A 21306-nucleotide genomic window follows, 5' to 3' on the forward strand; every position below is an offset into this window, starting at 1 on the left:
AAAATTAGTACTGTTTTTGAAATGACAAAACACTAGTATCAAAAAATACACCCCAACTGAGAATAAACCTTAGAGGTGCCAACATGTGATACAACAAAGCACTCGGCCAAATTGCTTACCCATTATCAACCCGCCACGTGTCACAAAACCAACGGTCATCTTCTTACCCCACTTATTTTATTTTTGTCTTAATGCATGGGCAGTTTTTGGTCTTAAAAAGGGGTATCACATGGATTGTGTTTAGAGAGAAGAGAGAAAAGAGGAGAGAGCAATCAGGGTAAGCAAGAAGGAGAGGTCAGGATTGCTCACAAATCCAAAAGAGGGTAAACCCAAAACCCTTATCCTATCTCTTCAAAATCCTCTCATGAAATTTTCATTTCACTTTTCTATCTCTAAAAGCTCTTCTTGGTTTTCAATCTCTCCTTTCATTTATTCTCTCATCATCCTCTTCTCTGCTTATACTTCTCTCTCTCTCTCTCTCTCTCTCTCTCCAACTTCATAAACCATTGTTGTCATCATCATATTATCACTGGATTCACTGAATTTATCTGTAATCTTACTATTATTAATTATATCTGAAATGGGTTTTTGAATTGCCTCCAAAGAATCTTCATTCATAGCAAAAAGAAGTAAAAAAAAAAGAAAAAAAAGAAAACAAAGAGAGAAATGGCTCCAAAGTCAAGTAGAGCAAAGGGCAACAAAGCCAAGGCAGAGAAAAAAAAGAAAGAAGAGAAAGGTTAGACACCCACTTCCATCTATATTGTATATCAATTAATTTCTTTTCTTTTTCTTGATTTGAACACATTAATTTTTTTTTTTAATTAATGAGTTACTATTTTTGTTTTTGTTTTTTCTTTCCATTTTGCAGTTGTACCTAGTGTTCTTGACATTACAGTCATCACACCATATGACACACAAGTGGTTCTCAAGGTATTGTTTGTTTATTCCAACCCCCCCACCCATAAAAGCACATATATATTTTATTGAAAAAAAAAGCATTTTTTTAATATATTGTTCTTTAAACTTGTTAACTAGTTGATTAATAATGAATTCTATGGAAATGAAGGGTATCTCAACTGATAAAATACTTGATGTAAGGAGGCTGCTAGCAGTCAATGTAGACACATGCCACCTCACCAACTATTCTCTATGCCATGAGGTAAGTCTTGATATACATACATATATTTATCAATGTTTATTTACAAATTTTAATTAATTATTACTTTTTTGTTTTTGTCTTTTGGGAACAGGTTAAAGGACATAGATTGAATGATAGGTTGGAGGTTGTTTCTCTAAAGCCCTGTTTGCTGAGGATGGTTGAAGGTAGGTTATGCTCATAGTCCAATATCTACACCAATATCTATAACTAATGGTCTGTGGGTCTGGTGCCATTAATAGTTGTTGGCTTCATGAATCACTATTTATAGGTGATTTTTATCTTTATGGAATAAGATTCTCTATAATATTCTTTTTGCAATAGTTTTACAAAAGGTCAAAATTATTTTGTAAAATTATTTTGAACTTAAACCACTCACTTAAACTACTATTGCAAGATTATTGTAGAGAATCCAACTGTCTTTGATGATCCAGTGATAGCATACATTTTGTATAGCTAACTTAAATGAGAACCACTAAAAACTTAGAAAAAATAAAATTTAGAATATTACTCAAAATTTAGAATCAATGGTTGAGATTCACTCAAGATTTAGCCCCCACAATGTAAAGTTTAAACACACATCATAGATAATAAAAAAAATTCATGATGATGAATTTTATGAGAACTTTTCTGCTTTCCTAAATTTTTTTAAGCTATACACCAAAAACTTTGTTTAAAATCTCTATTCAAAAGGCAGAAGTATAGTTGAGATGTAATTAATGTACTATAAGGTTTGTACATAAAATGAATATATGAACCATATACATTAATATTTCTTAGTAAAATTCTGAATATGTAGTATTACTGCATTGTATTCTATAATATTACACTTTGATAGGCTCAATGATAGCTATGTGTGCTATATATTATGTATATTACATATTTTAATACCATGTAAGATAGTTATTATTATAAGGGCATTCGTATTAGAATGATTCTTTTAAGAAATATTTTAGCTAATATAATAAAGGCCTATTGCATGATGTTTATTTATTTTAATAAACAAAGTTTGGTGCTGAGGTAAACTAACATGAATAGTTGAAGGCATATACCTTAGGAAAGGACGGTACGAAACCATTTGACATTGGTTTTTTTTATTAAATTAATAATTAAAAAATAAAAAATAAAAAATATGAAATAACTAATATTTAAAAAAAATTATTTAAATTATTATTAATTCATAATTATGAACCGAAGCTACACTAAATATTGATATGAATTTTTAAAATTAAGAAAAATAACACTCTTTCTATGGGTAATGATACATCCCACTAAAAGTGGTGCTCTAAAGCACCACTAATGAGTTGGCAAGCACTTTAACCAAAAAAAAAAAAAACACAAGACACAAGCAATGGATCCCGTCCACTACCACATCACTAATAGTGCTTTTAGAGCACCACTTTTAATGATCTCAAGCATTATTGCTCTTTCTATTTGTGTTTTACATTTTTTAAATAAAAAAGGTATGTACTTTTGTATCAAATGAAAGATTCTGAAGTCATGGCACAAAACAAAACAAATCTGACACTGTCAACAACTTTTTGCCACATAAATCAGTTACCAATTAAATATTCGCCCAGTCTCAAAATGATAATTTTTTTTTGAGAAATTTAATTTTTTTATAGTATAATTATTACATTTTAAAAAATTAATTTTTAAAAATTAATTTTTAATAATATATTTTTTTTGAAAAATATTAAGTGTCATAATTATTTTTTTATGTTATTAATGAATTTAAAAGAATGGCAAAATAAAAAATTTATATTTATTTTAGTTCTTGATTTTTGAAAATAGACTAATATTATGGGATAATGAAAATAGAATAAGGGACAAATATTTTAGAATGGAAAGAGTAAATATTTACAAAATTATTGAGCCTCTGTTTGGGAAATGGGTTGGCTTTTTGGCTTTTTGACTTTTTTGGCTATTTTAGCCTGGACTTAAAAGCTTGGTTTGGGAAGGGCTTTTTGGCTTTTTGGCTTTTTTGAGTTTTTTTGTGAGAGAAGAATGTAATGATTATGGGTTGGATGTGATGTTTTGTTTGTTATGGCTAAAATAGCCTATTTTGTTTTTTGTGGCTAAAATAGCCAAAAAAGCCTGCAAACCCACTTGCCAAACACAGGCTGAATATGAGTTGGTGTAATTGAGAATTGTGTTCTCTCCTATTGGGAGATATAAAATCACTTGCATTTTCATTATTTTATATAGACTAATACTATATAAATTAATGAATTTTGTAGTTTTTTTTTTTTTTTTTTTTTATATTAATTGACGTCACACTTTTCAAAGTTGCATTAATAAGAAAAAGTTTATAATATAAATTAGATTGTATAATATTTTCTTTTTGTAAATATTTGTCATGTTTCTAAATCATTTGTAATTATTCTTAAATTTTTCCTTTCTTAAATTTTCCTTTGAACATCTTAAAGAAAAAATTCTTACATTTCTTTTTGCAATAATGCTAAAAAGACATAAAAATCTACACACTAAATTACTTCTTTAAAAGTAAATATCTTTATTTATTTATTTTAGTTAACATCTTTGACATTGAAAGAGGTGTTTTGAGCATGAAACAACAGCTTCCCTAAAACATTAAGAAATTTTACTAACATGTGAATTAAATATGTTTATTAGTTATTTAAATGCACCAACGAACCCTTATTATAAGATGTTAATAGATTAATAGAATTAAATTACACGGATTACAACTCCAATCTTTGTTACATTGATTTGAGTGTTAGACAAAAAAGTCGATCATTTTAATGTGTTAAAGGTTAAGCTATAATCCTTCCTCATTGGTTAAACCCATCTTAAGTTTTGATACATGTAAATACTGTGGACCAATACACTCCAATGAGCTAGAATCAGTGTGGAATCCTGAAGTTAAACTTGTGTAGTCTCCATCAAATAAAAAATAATAAAAAGCATGAGGGGGGTATAATTCGTAAGTTTGGTGGCCTATTTGACTTTTTTATTTTTGTGATGCAAACATTATATTTGACTTTCAATAATATAGGTTATGCAGGGATGTAGACATAAAAGTTGATTTACAACTTAAATTCATTGTAAGCGTGGTGATGACAACACTAAAAAAGAATTGAATATGGATCGTATTTAATTTTGAAGACATATATGGGACAATTATATTATTACATTTTATTTTTATTTTCTTTATTCCATTTTTTTTTTGTTGTTGTTTTCAATGTATGGATTTAGGCCTCGTTTGGGATGCTACCTTTTTAGCCAATTAGCCAAAAAATTACTAAATTAGCCAATTAACCAATTAGTCATACCAAAAAGTCAATAATTACGGCTTCTCTCTACTTTTTGCACAACTTTTCGTAATTAGTCAAAAAGGCATCCCAAACATACAAGTTTTTTTTACCTACTATTTTAGCCAATTAGCCAAAAAGTTACTAAATTAGCCTGTTCCCAAACGAGGCCTTAGTGTGTTTGAAAGCTCTTGCATATTCGGTAGGCATATAGTTTTGTATCTTCAATATTTTTTATTCTTATGTTCCAAAAATATATACATTAATATTAAACCTTATTTTGAGGTTATTGAACATTGAGATTTTTAATAAGTTTATGGTGTTGAGGCGGTGTTTGGAAATAATCTAAAAAAATCAGTTTTCGATTAAAAAAGTTAATTCTTTGTCATTAACTATAAAAATTAAGAGAAATCACATGTCAATAAATTCTTCAAAAATTAATTACTATAATTTTAAATTTTTATAAAGTTTGTTGCTAATTTGAAAATATTTTTTCAAACATCCACTTGAATGAAATTCTTCTAAAAAATTAAATGTCACGTCAATTTCTTCACTAAAAAAATATGTTTTGGTAACTTTTCAAATACATTACTTTTTTATTAACTCACCCATGGGATGAAAGTTTTGCTTTTTAACTATTTTAGTTTGGCTAAAAAATTTGTGTTTTGGATAAATTTTAACTTTTTTTTGTAGTTGATTTGATGATTTTGAAAGAATAAGTAAAATAATTATGATTTAAATGTGTCATTTTATCTTATTGATAAATTAGTATGTTTTATCTTTATTGACTAATTTAGTGCTCGTTTGGTAACAGATTATTTTAGTAATTTTTTGACTTTTTAAAAAAAGATATGTAAAAAAAATAAGAAAAGTGATGTGACAATTTATAGTAACTTTTTAAAATTAAGGCCTCGTTTGGGAACCATGTTTTTTAGCCAAAAAGTCAAAAAGTTTACTAGCCAAAAAGTCAACAACCCATATCAAAAAGTCAAATATTTTCTTTTCTCTCTACTTTTTGCACATTTTTTCGTAAAAAGTCAAAAAGGCATCCCAAACATACTAGTTTTTTTTAGCTCATATTTTAGCTAAATAGCCAAATAATTATTAAATTAGCATGTTCCCAAACAAGGCCTAAAATATTTAAGGGTTATTTGAGAAGTGTTAGATTAGTATATTTTTTGACTTTTTATGAAAAAAGATGAAGGCCAAGTTTGGGAAGTTGAAAATAATCCATCTTTTTATCTTTTTTCCATCACATCACCTCTCTATTTTTCTGCACATCTTTTCGTAAAAAGACAAAAAATACACTTATTTAGATCATCCCAAACGATCTCGAAATATGGGTTGAGTTTGAAGTGATGTACTAGAGAGGTGATACGACTTAAATAAGATAATTATGATTTAAATAGAATAATATACTAAAATAGTATGTGCTATTTTAGCAAATGTCAAATAATCACTTTAGTCCTTAAAATAGTTCATTTCAAACGGAGCCTCATTAAAAAAAAAAAAAAATTCAAAAGTCATTAAAAAATGAAAAATTGTATTTAGAAGCTCTTGTAGAGTCGGTGTAGAATCCTTTGCCTGCAAAACTATTTGTCTTTGGTGTTTTTTATTTTTTTATATTAATAATTAAATTACAATGCAAATTAATATCCTTCCTATAAATTCGAATTTAAAACCTTACTCATGGTCACTTGAGCAACTGTCCCGGATCATGAATTGTGGTTATTAACTTAATTTTTTAAATAATAATCTAATGATTATAAGTCAAATGGGAAAGTAAAGACAAAATTACAAATCAAGTTTAATTTTAAAATATAATTATATAAAGGTTGAACTTTTCTTATGTTGATAATTCGAGAGATTTATGGAGTTTATTATAAGTTTTGTTTCGATAATTTGAATTCAAACCGTTTATTTTTTAAATTTTATTAAATAAAATATTCATATAAAAAATCAAGATGATCAAATATCAATAATTATATGTTTGAATTAAATTTATATTATAAAAATAGATTTGTCACCTATTTTTTAAAATAAATATGATTTAAATATTTTACTTAATGAATCTAAAAAAATAAATAATTTAAATTATCAAAATTAATTTCAAAACGAGCCTAGCAAGCTAAAAAGCTCTCTTGAATTAAAATCTCAATTTGAAATAAGCTACACCCTTCATGAAAAAATTTGTAACTTCAATAATTAAAATTGATAAACTTTATTATAAATCTGAAAAAAAAAAAAAAAAAGTTCAACCATCACTGTGGTTATTTTCCCCAAAAGTAATGTAGTAATTAGGAGTGGGAGTTTATTGATCAATACTGATAATTTACATAAATGCCACTGACATTTCAGAGGACTACACTGAAGTCTCCCATGCGTTAGCACACGTGCGGAGGCTACTGGACATCGTCGCGTGCACGACCCGCTTCGCAAAACCCAAGGGCGGAAGACCCGCCGGCGTCGCCGCCGCAACAGGCGGCCGAGCGAAGAAGATCAGCAGGAGCCACTCCCCCACAACCACTGTAGGCCCACCGTCTCCTCCTTCCGATGGTGAAATCCGATCTTCGGAGCCGCCGACTTCCAAGAGCTACGAAATGGCGGCGATTCATCCCATTCCAAAGCTCTCCGATTTCTACGAGTTCTTCTCTTTCTCTCACCTCTCTCCTCCAATCCTACGTGAGTCCTCTTTTTTTCGTTGATTTCTTTACATTTCGAAATTGAGAAATGAGTGTATTGTGATGATCTGAAACCTTTCTCTTGTTTCTATGGCTATGCAGATTTGAAGAGATTGGAGCCAAAGGAAGGGGATGAGGGGCAAAATGGTGATTACTTCGAAATGCAGGTGCTTTTATTGCATCTCTCTCTAGTTGCTTTCTCCATTGCTAAATTGCCGCATTTTTATTTGTTCTTTTTTGTAATTTTAAATTGGGTTGAATACATTCATGATGTTTAAATTAGGGTTTGATTTTTTTTATTTTTTATTTTTTATCCTTTAAATTATGAGCATGTTTTATCCTCCAACTATTAATTTGGTCTATTTAGTTCATAATTTTTTTTTTTAATTCTAGTTAATGAAGTACAATTTTGTTTTATTTTATTTTTCTATAACCGGTGTCTGGTCTGCTTGCACGCATGTAAATTGTAAAATTATCTTCTTCTTTTTTTCTTTAGGTTAGGATGCCACCGTTATTGATTTGGACGGACTGTCTCTAACTGGACGATATGAATTGAAATCAGAAATTTAATGAATTTAAGAGATGAAATTGATAGTTTTCGGATGAAATTTTAAAAAATGACAATAATTTAGGGGATAAAAGTGAAATTAACCCTTTAAAGTATGTTTCTGTTAGATACTGGTTATCAGTACTTTAATTGTTTAATTTTAGTTGTTTAACATTTTTAATTTGTGTTTAAATGATTACAGAGCTGTTTTTATTTGTTGTAACTGAAGCAGGGGTATTTTTGTCTAAACTTGGACAGAATTTAGAGGGAAATTTGGACGAAAACAATGCTGAAATCATTTAAACACGAATGGAACAAATTAGAAATTAAATTGATACATTTAAAATATTGTGACCAAAATAAAGCAGAATGCATACTCACTGACCATGTTTTTAACTCTTTTAAAAATTTAAAGTACTACATTGTAATCATCTGATTCACTTGTGCAGATAAAGATCTGCAATGGGAAGCTAATACAAGTAGTTGCATCAGTAAAAGGCTTCTACACTGCAGGAAAACAATCTCTACAAAGCCACTCTCTTGTTGATCTTCTGCAGCAGCTTAGCCGAGCTTTCACCAAAGTTAGTACTTTTTCACTTCACAAGCTGTTGTTGCTGTGGATGCCGCATTCTCACTTGCTTTCCCATTTATTTATAACATGTCACTTATCTAAACAAGACACTAAAAATCATCATCAATAGCAAAAAGCATTAGAGCAAGTCCAAATTTATCCACCTTTGTCAACTTCTAAACTAACTAGGGTGAGTGAAGCAATCAATGCAGCAGCTGAACTTTCAACTTTGTTATGTCAAAAAAAGCGTCAATTTGATTTTAGTAATACTATGCACCTAGTAAAGTACACCGGAAATGAAATGTGTGGACCATATTTATTTTGGGTGTAGCCCACATCACATCAAGTTTGAATTTACACCCGTACACTTCATTTTTAGGGTGCGTAGCTTTTCCAACTGGTTAAGCTTGAATGCCCTTTGGTTGCAATTTGGTCCCGAATATGACTCTTGAATTGGTATTTAACAATTTGGTTTTGTGTGCAGGCATATGAATTGTTGATGAAAGCTTTTGTAGAACACAACAAGGTGAGATTTGCTTACTTAAATGAACATCACTTGGAAATGTAATAATCATGAAAGAAATAGTGAATAAGCTTTTGGTATAAATTTTCTTTTCAGTTTGGTAACCTTCCGTATGGTTTTCGTGCCAACACTTGGCTTGTCCCTCCATCTATAGCTGATTCTCCATCAAATTTCCTGCCCCTTCCAGTGGAAGATGAGAATTGGGGTGGCAATGGTGGGGGTCAAGGAAGAAATGGTGAGTATGATCGTAAACCGTGGGCCACAGAGTTTGCAATATTGGCAAACCTTCCTTGCAAAACTGAGGAGGAGAGGGTGGTTAGAGACCGAAAAGCATTTTTGCTTCATAGCCTGTTTGTTGATGTCTCGATCTTTAAAGCTGTTTCGGCCATACGCCAAGTGATAGATTCCCCTATAAAGACACGCCAAAATTCAATGAATGGACTTTCAGGCTCAATCTCGCATGAGGTTCGTGTGGGGGATTTGTCTATTACAGTACAACAAGATGCAGCTGATGCAAGCTTGAAGTCTGAAGTGAAACCTATTGGCAGCGAATCGTCGAGTATGTCTGCTCAGGAAGTTGCTCAAAGGAATTTACTTAAAGGAGTAACTGCAGATGAGAGTGTAGTTATTCGTGTAAGTACTTTTTTCATTCATTTGGGTAGCAAAATCTCTTGTTTAATGTTTTAGTTTAGATAGGGAAGTAGGGCATGCTTTTACTAACCTCCGACTCTTCTTTCTTCTTCTTTTTTTCCCCCCCTCCTCAATGCATTAGAGTACCTGATCCAAACACAGTCCAGATAAATCTTAAAGGTTATGTTTCTGAAATACTTCTCAGTTAATATTTTCCAAATAAAATATTGACTGCAGGTTGCATTATTGAATAAGTCAATAAGCCTTTTCCCAATTAATTGGGGCCCTAGACCAATCCAATTTTGCCATTTGACCTGATTAGGGTTGGCTGTCTTGTTAATATTTTCTTTTCATCAATTTTGTCCATGTTTGGGATCACATTCTGAAACTTTGTGTGTTCTGATCAAAGTTTATTTGTTGAACCCATTTTCAAGAGTTGTTATGCGTATTTCTTGTTTCTACTCTTTCCTCATCAGGAAAACTGAAGCAACATCAGTAATTTTTTTCAGGATACATCGTCATTGGGTGTTGTTGTTGTACGACATTGTGGATACACTGCAATTGTAAAGATTGTTGGTGATGTGAAGAGGAGAAAGTGCATGGCTCAAGATATTCATATTGATGATCAACCAGATGGAGGAGCCAATGCTCTCAACATTAATAGGTTAGGATCTCTAATTGACGTGTGCTCACTCATAAAACATATCTTTATTGGGCTGTAAAGCTTTTAAGGATACAGAAGGTTGTGAAAAAATTTGGCATCTAGTTTCAATCCGCTATAACCCTCTATTCTTTGTACATGTATCAATCACAAGTGTGTTATGCCACGGGTTTTTTCCATCTCACATTAAGGGAAGTCTGAATTACTGATATGTCCCTGCTTGTAGTGAAATGCAGTGGTATAGTGTTATGATAGAAATACATGCTCAGTCTACTATCCAATCCTACGTTTGATGAGCAACAGAACTAAAGAGTGCTTCTTGGATTTATCTACACCTCATATCACATGTTTGGAACTTCATAGGCAGTTCTCCTTCCTATCTTAAAATGGGAATTCACTCTGGAAATGGTTTTACCCTTTTGATGCATGTTCATAGCAACCGGGTATTATTCATTATTTTCTTGTTAAGCATTTAATTTCAGTTCACAAAAATAGCCTTTTACCTATTAGAACTGCAAAACTAGGAACTAGTGTTACCTGAAAACATTAATACCCTAGCGATTTACATTTTGGAACGCAAGTTCCAAAACATGGTATACTTTCATTCCAAAACGAAAACTTTAGCGATCCCAAATTTTTCCCTAAAAATTTTCTTGGAAGTTTCCTAAAAAGTCTCGTAATTTTACCCACAGTGAAATGGCAGGTTATGTGTCAACTTTTGATTTGTAACATACTCAACCAAGTAAGGCCCACCTCCATTGATTTCAGTTCACAATAATTTTCATATGATTAATTTATAACTACATTTTATTTGATGTCTAACTATTAAAATATGATTGCTATCATATTTAGGGGTTGTTTGGGGTGTCCTAAATAAGTGCACTTTTTGTCTTTTTGGACTAAAAAATTGATGAAAAAAATATGAATGTTTGGGTTAACTTTTTGACTTTTTATGAAAAAATGTGTATTAAAAAATTGTATAAATTAGTGTGTAGGGAAAAATTAGGATTGAGAGTCGTGCAGCCGTAATTTTTGACTTTTGGTGAATAGTGATAACTTTTTAACTTTTTGACTTTTTGGCAATTTGCCAAACTTGGCTTTAGTAGTCTCCGCATTCCAGGTAACATATCTAGGAACAAATATAGTACAGGGCTCGTTAACTTTATAAAAAGTGATTTGAACTATGCTTCTTGATATATACTATTCAAATTGTTGTATATCCTTGTAATATAGTCACATGCAGCAGACTAACTAGGGATAAAATTTTCTACAGCTTAAGGGTTCTGCTTCATGAGTCATGTAGTGCCGAATTGTCTGGAGGAGGGCAGTCACCTCAGTCTAAACTGGATGATCTTGAAACTTCTAGATGTCTGGCTCGTAGAGTGATTGAGGAGAGCTTGAGGACGTTAGAGGAGAAGCCAGCGTCCTCTGAAAGGACTATTAGATGGGAACTCGGTTCTTGCTGGGTACAGCATCTACAAAAGCGGGAAACACCTAATGATAATAGTTCTAAAAGCTCTCAAGACAATAGTAAGGCTGATTTGGAGGTTAAAGGACTTGGGAAACAATTTAAAATGCTGAGGAAAAGGGAAAAGAATCCAAATAGTGTGAGAAACAAAGATGATAATGAAGAAAATGATTCCAGAGTCAGTGGCCTGAATGTCGGAAGCAGCATGGCAGAGCTAAACAATGGCGAGTCCAACAGTGAGGTTGAATTGAAGAAATTTATTTCTGAAGAATCTTTCTTGCGTCTGAAAGGCACTGGAACGGGGCTTCATCTAAAGGTCTCTAAATGGCTCTCTTCAAATATTGCGAATTATCCATTTTAAGTTTCATGCTATTATATATTAGTCTAGCTTTATGCATAGATAATTTAGAAGGAAAAGGGTTATTGATTTGCTATTGATATACGGTAAACGCTTATCAACTGATGGGTAGTGTCTCCTTTGTTATTCTTGTTACTTATTTCATTTTTTTTCTATTGAGATATTCATTACTCAAATTGTCTTCTTGTAACAGTCAGTAGATGAGCTCATGAAGATGGCGAAGAAGTATTATGATGAAATTGCTTTGCCTAAGTTGGTAAATATTTAGCGTATGATGAGTTTCTTCAAATTGAAAGTTTATCGATAGTCTGAGCACCAAATGTGAACTAAATCTCTTGTTTTATTTAGGTAACAGATTTTGGATCGCTTGAACTTTCTCCAGTTGATGGACGGACTTTAACTGACTTCATGCATCTAAGAGGATTACAAATGCGCTCCTTGGGTTGTGTGGTAAGAAGATAATCTCTCTCTCTCTCTCTCTCTCTCTCTCTCTCTCATATACACAAGCGCTCCACAAAGCTCAAAATGATATGAGACTGGAATGTTGCTTCTGAAAATCTTATTTCTTAGGGAAATTATTGTGCTTGCTAACTTGATCAATATTGTTAAATATCTATGTAAGCTAGATGATTGTACGAAGCATAATTTCAGCGGAGTGTTTAAATTTGATCTCAATAAAATACAACATTAACTATTGTTGGCTCTGATCGCAATATGAAAACCAGGTTGAACTTGCAGAGAAGCTTCCTCATATACAGTCACTTTGTATTCACGAGATGGTCACTCGAGCTTTCAAGCATGTCCTTAAAGCCGTTATTGCTTCTGTTAATAATGTGGCAGACTTATCCACAGCAGTAGCTTCATGCTTGAATTTCTTGCTTGGGGGCTACACAATAGAAGATAGTGAACATAACTTGAGTGGTGATCACATGCTCAAATTGCAGTGGTTACGAACTTTTCTAGCCAAAAGATATGGCTGGACTCTAAAAGATGAGTTTCAACAATTGAGGAAATTAACAATTCTCCGAGGACTTTGCCACAAGGTACCATCTCCTTTTATTGCCTTCGGTCATGGTTTCATTAGAATGAGATTCTAATGTTTCTTTTTTCTTTTGTTTTTTTATTTTTTATTTTATAAATATCCAGGTTGGATTGGAGTTGTTTCCGAAAGACTATGATATGGAAAGCCCAAACCCTTTCAAGAAATCTGATATTATCGGCATTGTTCCTGTGTGTAAAGTAAGGGTCTTTCTCTCTCTCTCTCTCTCTCTCTCTCTCTCACTTGCACACATTCACACAAATTGCATTTGATTTGAAAGTTTTACAATCTATATTAGTGTGACGTCCTTTGCAATAACCAAGATGTTTGAACCATATGCTACACAGCATGTAGGATGCTCTTCTGCAGATGGGCGGACCCTATTGGAGTCATCAAAGATTGCACTTGATAAAGGAAAGCTAGAAGATGCTGTCAACTATGGAACGAAGGTACCAAAGCCATCCTGTCCGTAGTAAGCTGTTTAATTCTATTCTTAACTGGTACAAAAATCAATCTCAATTTTTTGTATTACTTGATTCTGAAGGCATTGGCAAAGATGATAGCTGTCTGTGGTCCCTATCATCGTACGACTGCGAGTGCGTACAGTCTGTTAGCTGTTGTGCTTTACCACACAGGAGACTTTAATCAGGTAGATATATATAATATTCTTTTGTTAATAATTGGGCTTTGCTTTTATGATTTGTAACTGTACGTCACTTTGTATACTTATTTTTTTGTTCTTCTATTATTGAGAAATTTTTTGCATTTCCGTATTTACCGTTGTTTATACATATTTGAAGAAGAGATAACCTCTGAAACAACCTTTTGAAGTGGACAGAATGATACAAACTACAAAGCCTAATGAGAAAAGAAATGCATGGTTATATCAAACTCAAATGTGATATGTTATGCTAGAAAAGAAGTAAAAATTCAAATTTTCTGAGTCTAAATTGATTTAGATTTCTATGGGCATGCCAAAGCTAAGGTGCATATAGTTTGCATGCTCAAGCATGGGTACAACTTAATAATTTACCTTTAAAGGAAGTCAAATGTTGTATCTTCAATTTAGGCCTCGTTTGGGAACAGGCTAATTTAGTAACTTTTTGGCTATTTGGCTAAAAAGGTAGGTAAAAAAAACTTGTATGCTTGGGATGACTTTTTGGCTAATTACGAAAAGATGTGCAAAAAGTAGAGAGAAAAGAGAATCTTTGACTTTTTGGTATGAGTTGTTGGCTTTTTGGCTAATTTAGTAACTTTTTGGCTAATTGGCTAAAATAGCCTCTTGCCAAACGAGGCCTTATAAAGGTACAAATGAAATTCTAAAGTTATTTATATTTTTATGCCAAGTTGCATATTATGCGAGACTGTAGAGTGTGGATGTTGATTCGATTTATAAATTTTTCTATAGAGGTACTTGTGCACCCTAGATTGAATATTCTGTCATTTAGGCTTTATGTGATCTGTGTTTGAAACTTATAATTTGTCTGTGAAAGTGGCCAGGTTGCTCTAGTATCCAAATTTATTTTTCTTCTTTGTTTAGGCAACAATATACCAACATAAGGCTTTGGATATCAATGAGAGGGAACTTGGGCTTGACCATCCAGATACAATGAAAAGCTACGGAGATCTTTCTGTATTTTACTATCGTCTCCAACACATTGAATTAGCTTTGAAGTAAGTCAAATATGTATCCATGTTCTTAATTGCCAAAATCACGTATCCTGTTCATTCTGCTCTATTTGGGGAATAAATGTGAAATTATACACCAACAAGAGTTTCTCGCTTTTTGTGTTAGTCGCATTCATGATTCATCCTTTTGGTGGAGTTAACAGAACTCATCTTCTTTTTTTAAAAATATTTTTTATTTTTTATAATTATGTTTATGCCTTTCCATTCATAGCCTTTGTTGATGAGAGCTAGTGCATCATCTTTGACAGATATGTCAACCGTGCTTTGTTCCTTCTTCATTTCACATGTGGACTTTCGCATCCAAACACAGCTGCAACTTACATAAATGTTGCTATGATGGAAGAGGGTATGGGAAATGTTCATGTTGCTCTCAGATACCTGCATGAAGCCCTTAAATGTAATCAAAGATTATTAGGAGCAGATCACATACAGGTCTCTCTCTCTGTCTCTCTGCGTGCATATGTTGTACATGAATAACGTACCCAGATTCATATATACGTACAAAACAAAAATCTTCTTTGATAACTGACATTATAATCTCTTCCATTTATCTGACAGACTGCTGCTAGCTATCATGCCATTGCAATCGCTCTTTCATTGATGGAAGCATATTCCCTCAGTGTGCAACATGAACAAACAACACTGCAGATTCTTCAAGCCAAATTGGGACCTGAAGATCTTCGTACTCAGGTGACCATAATATCATGATTTATCATTTAATTATTATTATTTATCAGCAACAAAAAGAGGCTAATATTAATAAAGAAAAGGATTACAAGAGAACCGGAGGAAGAAGTCCACCAAAAAGGAAAAAAGAAAAAGAAGAAAAGAACAGTAAACAAAGTCTCAAGTCACATGTCACACGCTGCCCTCCAATTCCTTGAAATCAAAAAGGGTGGTACCCCCCAGTGCTGTGTTTGGTTCATGTATTTGGGTAGGGATTTAGAAAGGGAAAGGGAAAAGGTAAGTGAAATGTTTATAAAATATAGTTACATTTCACACACTTTTTCCCTTTGCCTTTCCAAATTCCTACCCAAATTCATGATCCAAACATAGCCTAAATGGAGAGGAAACCAAAGCCCTAAAAGATGACTAAGTAGAAAATTTATCCCACAAGATTCTTGCATTTCACTCCAGCCAAATAACCTAAAAAATTGCACAAAAGAAGCAGTCCAACAACACTTTTGCCGCCTTATTACAACCGAATCCCTGAAAATCAATGAAACAAAAATGGGATTGGTTTAATTATCAGCCCTTATTGGCTACTTTGGCTTCTCTGTTATTGTTGATAATTTGAATAGCTCAGGAATGCTATGTGAAACCCATATACTACAACTCCTGCCTTCTGTTACTTCATATTGCATCAAATCTTTACTAATATGGTTATACTCCCAGTGATGAGAAATTACAGCTTGTGGCAGGGAGTAGCCATCCCCAGAAAAAGTAAACGGGAATTAACTATAACTCCTACAAGATTAAAGAAGGCACCACATGTCAATACCCAACAGGGTACCCAATAAACTAAAACACTTTATTGCCATAGATATCAGAGCATAGAAGATTATGATTTCCCTAATACCTAGTACTTTCATGTTTATCATACAATTTCATCAGTATTAAAGTTCCCGACTTACTAAATACTAACTAGTTAGTTGCACCTTCAAATGCTCAAGAAGTAGCTGGGTGTCAAATACCTTTAAAATTTGAATCTAATTGAAAGTAAAAGGTATGTACCAGTCAATGAACAGTGCTGTGTGCTGTTATGCAGGATGCTGCTGCATGGCTTGAATATTTTGAATCAAAAGCCTTAGAGCAACAAGAAGCGGCACGAAATGGAACTCCAAAGCCAGATGCATCCATTGCAAGCAAAGGCCACCTTAGGTATTGATATGGTATTCCCAAATTACTTGGTTTTAAATTGTGTGATTATTTCTTGGCACACCAAAATGTTTGACCCCTTTTTTGCAGTGTGTCGGATCTCCTTGATTACATCAGTCCTGATCAGGATTTGAAGGGTGAGAGGAGAAGACGTTCAAAGGTAGTTAGATATTTCCTATACTAACTGAACACAGAATCTTTAAGGGTCACAATCAAGTTATCCAAGCTCTCAAGTCAAAGTTCATTTCTGCTGCATTTTATCCAAATTTTGTTTTAGCAAATATTTGCCTTGGTATTAGAATTTACCATTAAATTGCATCTCGTTTGAAGATTAAACAATAGTATTATAGACCAAATATAGTTAAAAGAAGATTTAGATGAAATTTTTTTGCCTTTTTCCATGAAAATTTTTGCTGAAATTCAGTGGGAAAATATGATAAATTTGACCACTATAATAATTTCACAATTTTCACTAAAAAAGAGACTGAGGTACTAATTTTAGTCATAATTTGGGTAGAAAAGTTTTCCGATGAGTGCTGCTAATAGCCTTCACTTTTTTTCTTAAGAAGCCCCCAACTTCTTTTGACCCCCACACACCAAAATAGCCCCCACCTCTTTACTTTGAAACCCAACATAATCCCCAAAATATCCCTCCTACTTTGCACCTCTACCCCCACCAGCCCTTCCTCTGGTAGACTGCCCACCTTCTTCGGCAGACCCCCGCCACCCTGGAGTTCTGGCAGCCCCATTTCCTACCCACCTCATCCTCATCTTCACCCTCCCCCACCACCACCCACCGCTGAAAACTCCTTTTCTTTGCTCTCTCTCTCTCTTTCTTGATTGTGAGGGTTGAGGTATGGGCTGAGGGAGGAACGGGGTTGAGGTACGAGCTAGAGAATGGACGGCAATGGCAGGGATGGGCTGTGGAGGGGTGGGGGCAAGGGGGTTGCCAGTGCTGGGATGGCGGGGGGAGGGTGTGATCAGAGCTGGTGGTGGCTGGGTTGGGAGGGTAGGGTTAGGATTTGGGAGGTTGGGAATAAAATTGGAATTTTGTATTGGGGTGAAATTGTAATTAAAAAAAAAAGGAGGTGGGGGTCCTTAAGAAGAAAGGTGGGAGCTATTAACAGGACTCTTTCTGAATTGTGTTGTTCAATGCGAAATGCCAAGTATGCCATCAACCTGTAAACTCTATTGTTTATTTTGAACGTTATCATGTGGTTCATAGCCTGCAAAGAGTAATGGATTCATGTTGAGGGTGTTAAAAAGTAGAGAAAGGCCAAATGAGGCATGGATTGAGTCAGCAAGTGAGGACATGATTGCCTTATACTTAACTGAGGTTATTGCTTTCAAGAGAGCCAACTGAAAGAAATGGATCTATGTTGCTAACCCCAAGTGATTGGGACAAAGACTGTTGAGTTGAGTTGATTTTTTCATGGCTCGTAATCTGTTTCCTTTTAAAAATATTTAATTGTTTTCTTAGTTTTTCCTCTTGTTTCTGTACACAGAATATAAACCTAGCTATTCAATATGGATTGAATCTTAGAGTAGAAATAGGTAACCTTAATTCTTATTAGAACAAGCTCAATGGTGCCATTCAATCGGTCAAGTTTCATGCCGGATGTTCAGAAATTGCAGACCACTTTTTCTGTTGTGAACATTAATTGCATCTCAACTTCTTAACAAGTCTTTTAATGCATTAAAAAAAAATTAATCATGTGGAATATAAGTACATTTTGGAATATTGACAACCAAATGTTGTTATTACAGTTGGAATAAAAAGAAGCATGTAATGCAATCACAATGTTCGCTGTTTGAAAAGGCAATGAAATTTCACTATCTTATGACAGTGAAATTTTTCTCTTTTTTGTTTTTTGTTTTATTTTGTTTTTGTCAAACAGAAAAAGGACATGACATGCTTATTTCTCTTTTGTACCTTATCCCGTAGGTGTTACAGGTTAGTGACAAATCCCAACAAGTGCAGCACGACACAATAATCGATGACAGCTTGATGCATGTTGATACTGAAGAAACCACTGTGATAACAGAAACCAACACACAGGATAAGCTGGGAATGGTTCTTCCTGAAGAACATGAGGCCAACAATATCACTAAACATGACAATACCAATTTTGGGGAAGCTGTCCAAGAAATAAATTCTGATGAAGGATGGCAAGAAGCCAACTCAAAAGTGAGGTCCGGAAATAGTGCTGGCCGGAGCTTTAGCCGAAGACGCCCCAATCTTGCTAGGCTAAATGCTGCCGGTTCTGAATACTATGGCAATTACAGGAGAGTAGTGATTTCACCGGTACAAAAAACCATGCCAAAGACAAGTTCGACAGAATCATCTCCGGTGAAGCATTCAAAGGCTCATAGCTCGAGTTATGGACAGGATTTGAGTAAATTGCAGGCAAAGACTCCCGTTTCCCGAGTTTCACCAATTTCAGTTTCCAAAGTTTCTCCTACTCCTGCCACTCTCACTGCCTTGGCTTCAAAATCTGTGTCGTACAAAGAGGTAGCGGTGGCACCTCCAGGTACAGTTATAAAGCCTTTTCTAGAGAAAGTAGAAGAAACAAATGTGGAAACCGATACCCAAATCAGCGATACATCGAATGAGGGCGAAATCAACATAGTTGCTGTAGAAGAATTTACACTGGATAATGAAGACACAAAAGTTGTTAATGAAAGTGGAATTGGGTCGGAAAATTCTTCCTCAGAACTTGAAGGGACTCAATGCTCTAGTAATCAGGAAAAACCGATAGAAACAAATGGGAGCAAGCTGTCAGCTGCAGCTCAACCATTCAGTCCAGGGGCCTTGACACACCCATTAAACTCGATTGCTGTAACGCGCGTTTACGATGTAATAGCTAGTCAAGGCATGCTTGCAGAGCCTGTAGAGTTTCCACCCATTGCCGCTAGAGTTCCTTGCGGGCCCAGATCGCCTCTATATTACAGAGCTACCCATTCTTTCCGGATGAAAAATGGACCCTTGAAATACCAAATCCCCGCGATGGGAAGAAGTGGAATCAAATCTCCAAAAATTATGAATCCAAATGCACCAGAGTTTGTGCCCGGAAAAGCCTTGCAAACGAATCCACCTAGTGAAGATTCAAAAGTTTCAACCGATTCAAATTCTTCGGTTGATATGGGTGTGGAGTCTTGTACTGAAGAAAAAGGTAACGAAAAGCTGACTAATGAAGTTAAAGATGGAAGATCAAAGAAAGGCAGTTCGGATGCAGAGAAAGCGAAGCTAGCAAGGCAGATACTGCTTAGCTTCATTGTAAAATCGGTTCAACATAATCTTGATCCTGCAAGCGAGTCTGTTGCAGTGAACAAGAAAAAGTTTGAGTATTCAGAAAATTCATCAGAAGCGATTGCCAACGATAGCGCAGTTATAAAAATTCTTTGTGGGAACGAAGCTAAGGCAGACTTGGATTCTGAAATTGGCAACGGAAAGCAGTCAAAAACATCGGAAGTAAACAAGAGTACGAATGAAGAGAGTGATGGATTTGAAGTCGTTAAAAAGCGGAGAAAGAATCGACAGCAATTTGCGAATGGGGTTAGTGGGTTGTACAATCAACAATCTATCTGTGCTTCAGTTCGTTGAAGGCGATAAAGAGAGATTTATGAAAGGAAGATTCAGGGTTGATGTTCACCGATGCATCGCTCAAATCAGGTATGACACAGACCTCTTCTTCACATCTAATTTTTTACAGTGTAGAAATGTTTGAAGGAAGAGTTTGGGAGGGAGGGAATTTATTCAGAATCAAATTTTAATTGTATTATTCATTGATAAGCTAGCTTGACATGTTCTAATAATTTATATAGAGGTGGGGTGTTTTTTGCTTCATTAATAAAGTTCTAATTTGTGTATGCCATAAATTTCTGGCCGTTTGGTAAACTAAGAGAGAAAAAACAAATGATAAGTATGAAAAGAAAGTAAAAGAAAAGATAGGTATCTCTAGTTATTCTTCTAGTGGGAGAAACTTAATGAATAGTGAAACCAAGAAAGAAAGAAAGGAGAGTATTTTTAGAGACATGATCAATTTACTAAACTGACTCTGAGCCTTTAATTTTGTGGAGAACTCTTGATATTTTTTTATTTGAATTAAAAAGGCTTTCTTGGCATAAATATATTTTGGGTAAATTACATTGACCTCCTGAGATTTAAAAAAAAAAAAAAATACAATTAGTTTCACAATTTAAACATATTTGCACCCATTAACCTTTTAGCAAGGTTATGGTGTGAAAACACAAAGGTAAATATAGTGAAACATATATTTCAGTATAAAATAGAATCACATTTTAAACAAATTTATTCATTTTTGAAGAATACATAGCTTCAAATTTATTCATGTGGAACAAACAGGGTCAGGATTGAGCAATGGCAAAAGAAAAATACCCAGTCTGTCATTGTAATTTAAAATATTGTATCTAATGGATAACATATCAATTAGCATTTCTTTAGTGATTCTTTTTTTTTACATCTTGAATGTAATGAAAGAAATAAATGGTCCAAAATAAATGTGAAGGTATGACTTGTAAGATTGTTTTAGTTGACAAATGGGCAAAGTCATACTACAGACGTACAATAATTGAGAAATTATTCAAGGCTCTTGGAGCAAGTTTAGGTGGTATTTCAAATCAATAATTATTGGTTTAAATAATGGAATCCACCACTTTTGTGTTAAAATTTTAAGAGACAAAGAGTTAAGTATCAATCTGTAAATGGAATACAACAATGCTCCTCTGGAGCATTGAATAATTTCTCTACAACAATTAGGGTTTATATCCTTATTTGAGCATGTCGACACCTTACAAAGCAAAAAAGAGAAG

The 21306-nt window shown here is 33.7% G+C and overlaps 1 protein-coding gene across 1 annotated transcript; it reads left to right on the forward strand.

Annotated features, from left to right (window-relative positions):
* The first annotated feature begins 213 nt into the window (after positions 1–213).
* Positions 214–20343, forward strand: LOC114286418 (Tetratricopeptide repeat (TPR)-like superfamily protein). Its single transcript, XM_028229586.2, has 24 exons — positions 214–323; positions 606–736; positions 869–930; positions 1067–1159; positions 1251–1323; positions 6787–7110; positions 7212–7276; positions 8106–8237; positions 8712–8753; positions 8847–9383; positions 9890–10044; positions 11315–11825; positions 12061–12123; positions 12216–12317; positions 12593–12910; positions 13014–13106; positions 13254–13355; positions 13451–13555; positions 14447–14580; positions 14844–15027; positions 15154–15285; positions 16364–16476; positions 16564–16633; positions 18419–20343. Exons 2-24 carry the CDS (start codon positions 667–669, stop codon positions 20075–20077), a joined length of 5139 nt encoding a protein of 1712 aa, XP_028085387.2. The 5' UTR covers positions 214–323; positions 606–666; the 3' UTR covers positions 20078–20343.
* The last annotated feature ends 963 nt before the right edge of the window (positions 20344–21306 follow it).

The sequence above is a fragment of the Camellia sinensis genome, chromosome 15 (genome assembly GCF_055761805.1).
Source record: "Camellia sinensis isolate YWXY chromosome 15, ASM5576180v1, whole genome shotgun sequence".
Classification (NCBI taxonomy): Eukaryota; Viridiplantae; Streptophyta; class Magnoliopsida; order Ericales; family Theaceae; genus Camellia; species Camellia sinensis.

Bases quoted from the DNA above. Each gene is read 5' to 3' on its own strand.
- LOC114286418 (XM_028229586.2), top strand. From the start codon at position 667: ATGGCTCCAAAGTCAAGTAGAGCAAAGGGCAACAAAGCCAAGGCAGAG. The intron at 10,045-11,314 runs GTTAGGATCTCT...AATTTTCTACAG, and splicing joins AATGCTCTCAACATTAATAG to CTTAAGGGTTCTGCTTCATG. The intron at 13,556-14,446 runs GTAGATATATAT...TTCTTTGTTTAG, and splicing joins ACACAGGAGACTTTAATCAG to GCAACAATATACCAACATAA.